This window comes from Hemibagrus wyckioides, linkage group LG01 (assembly GCF_019097595.1).
Source record: "Hemibagrus wyckioides isolate EC202008001 linkage group LG01, SWU_Hwy_1.0, whole genome shotgun sequence".
Taxonomy (NCBI): Eukaryota; Metazoa; Chordata; class Actinopteri; order Siluriformes; family Bagridae; genus Hemibagrus; species Hemibagrus wyckioides.
The window spans coordinates 10,104,398-10,111,718 of NC_080710.1; the positions used below are offsets into that span (position 1 = coordinate 10,104,398).

The 7,321-nt window shown below is 40.1% G+C and overlaps 1 protein-coding gene across 1 annotated transcript; it reads right to left on the reverse strand.

The window, feature by feature from the left end:
* Positions 1-413: 413 nt before the first annotated feature.
* Positions 414-6,893, reverse strand: si:ch73-54f23.4 (zinc-binding protein A33). The gene is made up of 6 exons (XM_058393498.1): positions 6,467-6,893; positions 6,176-6,271; positions 5,394-5,627; positions 4,982-5,004; positions 3,659-3,774; positions 414-2,258 (listed from the first exon to the last, which is right to left on the reverse strand). Exons 1-6 carry the CDS (start codon positions 6,530-6,532, stop codon positions 1,708-1,710), a joined length of 1,086 nt encoding a protein of 361 aa, XP_058249481.1. The 5' UTR covers positions 6,533-6,893; the 3' UTR covers positions 414-1,707.
* Between the last annotated feature and the right edge of the window lie 428 nt (positions 6,894-7,321).

The window sequence follows — 7,321 nt, forward strand, 5'->3', positions numbered from 1 at the left end:
GTGTGTGTTGCTTTGATATGTTTCTCATTTTGAAATAAAAATTTGAGGAAGCAGATTTAGCTCACACTAAAACGAAAAAAAAAAAACCCAAAACACCAACAGCAATATTTTGATTGCTTTAACGTGTTCATCACACAGAATCTGGGAAATTAAATATTCATGAATCCAAATTTAGAAGGAAAAAAAATCAATCCACTGCAGTACATTACAGTGTGAACCAAATTGACCTGGAAATACAAGCAGGCTCTTTAACAGATTTTTCTCTAGAAATAGGGAATACGTCACAAATAATGTAATTATTGTTTTTGTTTTATTATTAATGTTTGGAATTTTATGTACCGATTCAGTGATACAGGAAATAAACCGAAAACAAAATAGGGTGCCAAAACTTTTGCACAGCATTATGTGGAGAAATACATTTCAGGCGATTAACGTATCCTTAAATTGCTATGCTTTAAGCTCTTTGTCATTATCTATTATTGTCACCCTCTTTTCACTGATATCAAGTCACAGGATCCAAGATTGTTCATTCATTTTAGCCTCAGAAAGGAATCTGAAATGATTAAAGCACGCAAAGGAGATCATTAGACAGCTTTGTGTAATATTTATTGTCTTAAATCAAGACACTTGTTTGGGTTCAGTGTATGATGAAAACAAATCAACGCAATACACACAGACAAGGATTCTTATGCCAAGCTTCTACCGACTTTACACACTTTTTTATTTCCCTTATCAGATGTATAAAAGTACACACAAACTCTTAGGCTTAATTCTCATCAATCCCAGTTATCACTGCAGAGTTATACGTGCTTTAGCTGCATGGGATGCTCAGTGTCTATGACTCATTGTGTGTGTGAGTGTGTGTGTGGTAAAAGCTTAGAAGATGGAGCATGACAACAGGACAGCGAGGTTGTTAGCACTGGGGAGTTACAGTTACATCAAAAGGTCCGCAACCGACGGAGTGTGTATGTGTGTATGTGCTCTAGTCGACGTCCTGCAGGACAACACACAGTTCCACCTGCCTCCGTCTCGTGTCCATCACACGGCCCAGGTTCTCTCCGATGACCTATTTCCAGTCTGTCCATCTCTGTAGTTTCGTTTTGCACAGACACAAATGCACACGTTTTGTGAAGGAACATGACGTTTGTTATGTTATAATAAAAAGCAAGGTCTAAAAAAAGGGTTCCGAGTTTTTCTTCTTTTGTAAAAATGTGCTTTGAAACAGTGTCAGTCATGCTATAAGACAGCACACACACACACACACACACTTCATCCCTGTGTATTGTTCACATAGTAGATGTAGCTACGTTGTGCCGAGTTCAGCAGGTGACTAGGATAATTATAGGCAGCATGAAGTGAACGTTATAAAACCCAGACACTGACTCAACATCCGTCCAATCATTTACATTATCTCTCTCTCTTCCTTTACTGCTCTTCCTCTCTTCTATCATTCATTCTGTCTGCACTAACCTTCAATCCAGAGAGATTTCATTTCTGACATTGATGATTATTGTTCTATTCATTTTTATTCCACATGAAAATTCTTGCAAGACATCAAACCTTTCATACACACACACTATTAAACAAATGAAAAGAAAAAGAAAGAGCCAACATACTGAATATCAACAGCTATTCTTGAGGTTTTTTTGTAATATACCATTTCTGAGAAATCTTAGAGATTAGAAGTCCATCTGCTCAATCCTCCTGTCAGAGCGAGGGATGGAAGATGGTGATAGGGGCGAGGTTCCTCCCATCATCTGTATCGCAAGGGTTGTAGAACGGGTAAATAGGCACGAGAATGGAATCCATAGAGAACGAGAAGAGCGGCATCATGGTGAGAGTGTCGTAGAAGGACACCTCCTCCTTGTCGCAGTCCAGGAAGACGCCGATGCGGACGGGCAGAGTGGCAGTGCGTATGATCGTAGGCTTGGGGTCAGTGCAGGCTACGATTGAGCTGTTCTTCAACGCCAGTGTCCACAACCCATTTGCTGTGGTGGATGAGTCCATCTCGCCACGGCACACGTCCTCCCTGGCCACGCCCAGGCGCCAGGCCGTCTTGCCTCGCACCTCCACCTCCCAGTAATGCCGACCGTGCATGAAGCCCTCTCGACCCATCACGCAGTAATAATAGTGGAAACGTTTCTTGTTGTCATCCGCAACTGTGTCCTTGTCTTCCTGGAAATGCACCGTTGTGTTGTTACCCGAAAGGGTCAGCAGCGGATGAGCGGTCTCAGGGTCGAAGGTCAACAACGATATGTCTGCACATGAGGAAGAGTTCACAACAAAGGTAAATCAGCAGAAGTACACAATATACACAAACATTAAATCACCAGTTCTGTTTACTGTATATCATATATACACACATGAGCATTTTATTAGGAACATTGATACACCTACGCATTCATGCAATTATTTAATCAGCCAATCATGTGGCAGCAATGCAGTGTGTAAAATTAATGCAGATAAAGGAGTCCATCAAACATCAGAATAATTTTGATTGTATCATGATTGTTGCCTATTTTGAGTATTTCTAGAACTGCTGATTTTGGATTTTGTTAACACACAACAGTCTCTAGAGTTATTAAGAATGGTGCAATGATGGAAAAAAATAACAACCAGTGATCAGCAGTATTGTGGAAAGAATAAGAACTTTGTTTGATGAGACAGCTCTATGGGGAATGGCCAGACTGGGCCGAGCTGACAGAAAGGCTATAATAACTCAGATAATCACTCTGTACGATTGTGGTGAGCAGAAAAGTATCCAGTTCTGTCAGCCAAGAACAGAAAGCTGAGGCTGCAGTGGGCACAGACTCACCAAAACTAGACGTTAAAGACTGGAAAAACTTATAGCCTGGTCTGATGAATCTTGATTTCTGCTGAGACACACAGATAATAGGGTCATAATTTGGCACCAACAGCATGGATCCATGGATCCAACCAGCCTTGTGTTATTAGTCCAGGCTGGTGGAAGTGGTGTAATGGTGTGGGGAATGTTTTTCTTAATGTCAATCCATCATCACCTGAATGCCACAGTCTATTTAAATATTGTTGCTGATCATGTGCATAGATTCATGTTCACAATTTATCTTCTAATAGCTACATCCAGCATGATGATGCACCATGTCACAAAGCAAAAATAGTCTCAAACTGGTCTAATGAGCATGACATTGAGTTCAGTGATCTTCAATCACCTTCCCAGTGACCAGATCTGAATCCAGTAGATCACCTTTGAGATGCAAAGTGCATAATCTGCAGGAATTATGTACACGATGCAATCATGTCAATATGGAGCAGAATCTTAAAAGCACATTTCCAACATCTTCTGGAATCCCTGCCATGAAGAGCTGAAGGTGTTTCGAGAGCAAATGAAGGTCCTACACAGTATTAATATAGTGTTCCTAATAAAGTGCTCATTAATAGTATAAATGTGTATCTCATATCTGTCTCTATTCCCCATGCCCTCAGCAGGCTAACACACAGCATTCACAAGCAGACAGAAACTGCACCATGTGTGCCATCAAGCATAGCAGATCTAGTTAAAGTGATATAATTCCATCGATCTTTTGCCTCAGCTATAAATTTAGACTCAGTGCCTGCTGCAATAATGATCAGTCCTAAAAATGAGACTTCAGGTGAAGTAAGGTAAAGTAAACAGTACTTGGGTAGAGAGAAGCCTTCATGTGTTTCCAGATTCTGTACTGAACAGGACCCAGAAACTGTCCTGAGCAAATCTCGCTGTCCACCGGAGCCGGACGAACAAAATTCACCTCACATCTGGAGGACAAACAGATAGACAGAGTAAAGCATTTAAGTGTGCTCACAGTGAAACATATTTAGGATGTTACAAGAACTAAAATTAGGTTTTTTTTAATTAAAACACAAAAACCATAAAAATGGCAGTGGTGTAGATCAGGCATAATAATGTAATGTAATAATAATAAAAATGAGCTCCTTTCCATCTTTGAGAATTTAATATTTAAATCTACTTTATGAGGAGAACCAGTACACCTGAACATTCATGCAGTTTTCTAATCAGCCAATCATGTGGCAGCAGCACAATGCATAAAATCATGCAGATACACGTCAAGAGCTTGATCGAAGCTGACAGGAAGTCTATAGTAACTTCACTCTTTACATCCATGATGAGCAGAAAAGCATCTCAGAGCATAAAAACATCAAGCTTTCAGGTAAATGAGCTACAACTGAAGAAGACCACATCAGGTTCCACTTCTGTCAGCCAGAATCTGAGGAGATCATATGCACAGACTCACCGAAACTGAACAGCTGAAGACTTCAGCTTCATCACCTGGTATTTTTCAAGTCTTCAATTGTCCATGTGTCAGTGAATCTGTATTCATGAGCTCCTCAGATTCTTTTTCTTGGTTCATGTTTTGTGTTTGCTGAGATGCTAATTACTATAGACTTGCTATAGACTTCCTGTCATCTCAGTCCAGTCTGGTCATTCTCCTCTGATCTCTCTCATTAACAAGCTGTTTCATCCTGCAGACCCTCTGCTCACAGGATGTTTTTTTACACCATTCTGTGTAAACTCTAGAGACTGTAGTGTGTGAAAATCCCAGACGATAGGCAGCTTCTGAGACACTCAAGCCTGTCCATCTGATGGACCAACAATCTGACCAACAATCAAAAACAACAAGATCTCATTGTTTCTTCATTCTGATGCTTGATGTGAACATTAACTGGAGCTCTTGACATGTATCTACATGATTTTATGTATTGTGCTGCTGCCAAATGAATTAGAAATCTGCATGAATGTGCAAGGTGTAGAGGTGTTCCTAATAATTTGGACGGTGAGGGTATATTATAGTTAATTGGCAAAAGGAGGTAAGAGGTTTAGTATTTGTGCACAAATAAAACAGAATCATCTGTAAGAGAAAGTGACAAAAAGTAAAAGAAAAAGAGATGAATGATGTTATTATTGGTCACAGATTCATAAAACTACTTACACAAACATACTCACCTCTTCAGGAGCTCTTTGATTTCCTAAAAGAAGGTTTAAAAAAGTAGAAATTGTGTCATATATTTTATTTCACAGACTGCTCCGGTCAGTATTAAGCGCTTTAGATTCCATTCACACCCTTTTAATCATGTGACGTGTGCTAAACAGTGCCAGAGAGCATCCAGCATGTTCCATGGATCTGTTCCAAACCCTCCTGTGGTACCTCCCCCTGTACACTTAACAAGCTGCTTGCAGAAATAATGCAGCGTCGCACACTTAAATCAAACACCCAATCCAGACCACATAAAAAAGACATACATTTCATGCAATCTCTTTAACTTCTACACAATCGAATTAGCTGAAGTGTTGTGCATAGAGGTTGTAAATGTATGTTATTGCTGGAAAGCCTATAATACACTCCCATGAGAAGCACCTTCAGCAGTTTAGGACTGTCGTCTTCTGCTAGCTTGCTGTTCAGAGTCTCGATGGCCCTCTCCAGGTCTCGACCCTGCATGGCAATCTTCCTCTCTCTTTCCTTCAGCATTTTCACTCGTCTGTCCCGCTCCTTCCTCAGCCGTTCCAGGTCTCTCTCTTCTTCCTCATACAGGAAGTTATGAAGGTTCTGGAATTCAGCTTGGATTTCCCGCTCCATGTCCTCAAACTGACTCTGCAAGGACAGAGCAGACAAAAAGAAATAAACCTCTAATAGTGAAGATGGAGTTTGTGTGCTGATGTATTTAAATGGCACTGGAAGTTCACTTTGAAGCTAAAGTTGTATTAAGAATGCAATTTTAGTCCTTTGTATTATGCAGACATGCTCCATTAGTGAAGTGTAGTGTAGATTATTAATAAAAAATGAACAGATTTCTCCATCATTTTTACCTCAGCTATTGACCAAAGTCAAGAAATTAGACGTGTTACTCGATGAATGTTACAATAATCATACAATAAAAGTTAGATATTATTATAAATCAAGAGTAAACAACAGGTTGAGGCTTGGGCTCAAAAAAATTCCTAATGTCCATTTGGGTCAATTTCAGTGCCTGTGTCATATAACCCTGACCTCTGTAAGAAAACAATTGGATTGTAAATGTTTCAGAGATCTAGACAAACAGATAAGTGTGCGATGTTGATACCAGGTTAATCCTATATTTTATCTAGTTTTCATGTCTGGAAATAAATAAATATATTTTAATAATAAATTTTTGCCTTCACCTCCACATCGATTGCATCTACAAAAGTGTCTTTCTCTGCTTCATGGCATTCATCCACTTCATGTTTAATCTTCTTAATCGCCTGGATGAGTTTCTCCTGTAACACCAGTGTAGAAATAAATAAACATTTATATGAAATTCCAGGTGTATTACAAAGCCAAAAACATCTGAACCACTATTAAACACTTATTTAATGTATTAGATTCTAATTATAAGCATTATCAATAATCCAGGTCACAATGTGCACTTCTCTTCCATGCCTTGGTGTGACCCTTCAAAAGTTTACTCTTACCTTCTGGTCATTCAGAAGAGACTTGTTGAAGTTGTTGTTTGAGTCCTTCATGTGATTGGTGTACATTCCAGTTTCCTTGTTAGAGGCAAGCGAAGGAAGATAAACCTTCAGGACGTCACACGAGAGAGAGTTTTTCGGTTAAAAAGAGGTGGGGGGGGCAGAGAGACAGAGAGAGAGAGAGAGAGAGAGAGAGAGAGAGAAAGAGAGAGAAGGACAGAGACTATGGAAGAGTAATAAATCAAAGGGTGCAGGAGCGAAGGATTGGTCAAAAATGTAACCGACTGAAAGCATATGTTACATGCATGGACTTTCAAAACACTGTACTGTCCCAGTCCATCATCATGATAAGACAGCAACAGCTAAGATAAAAGACGCAAACAAAGAGACTGGGTTTATATCTGTCACACAACACACCACATGCTCATGGGCATGAGAGAAGAGCTTTCTATTTTTGTCTCGGCTCTGCAACAAGAGACGACGTCAGAGGACAAAGACTGTGAGGTCTGTGTGTGTGTGTGTTTACAAGTGAAAACAGAGGAACATTATTTTATACAAGTAGAGCCCTGTCTGGTTAAAATTGTCGGAATATTTCCATAAATGGACCGATTGCGTGGTATTAGAACAGTGTACTGACCCACTGAGTACTGACAAAGGCATTTTTGGCACCATTACAAATCATGTCAATCAAAAGGTCAAATTGTCTGTCCTTGTTTCTCCGCCTCACATTCCCACCCCTCACCCATCCAAAGTCCACACCCCTCGCCCCATCCGTCTTTTGAGTACTGCTTGCTAGCCTCCTCTAACCCCTCTCTGCATCTCCCATGCCACGCTCCTGTCAAAGTCCTGTCAGTTTGC

What these genes read in the sequence shown, in the direction of transcription:
- si:ch73-54f23.4 (XM_058393498.1), bottom strand. Translation starts at nt 6,532, where the DNA reads ATGTACACCAATCACATGAAGGACTCAAACAACAACTTCAACAAGTCT. An exon ending in ACAGTCCTAAACTGCTGAAG is followed by an intron (nt 5,005 to 5,393) that starts GTGCTTCTCATG and finishes ACCTTCTTTTAG; the next exon opens with GAAATCAAAGAGCTCCTGAA. An exon ending in GAAGGCTTCTCTCTACCCAA is followed by an intron (nt 2,259 to 3,658) that starts GTACTGTTTACT and finishes CCTCATGTGCAG; the next exon opens with ACATATCGTTGTTGACCTTC.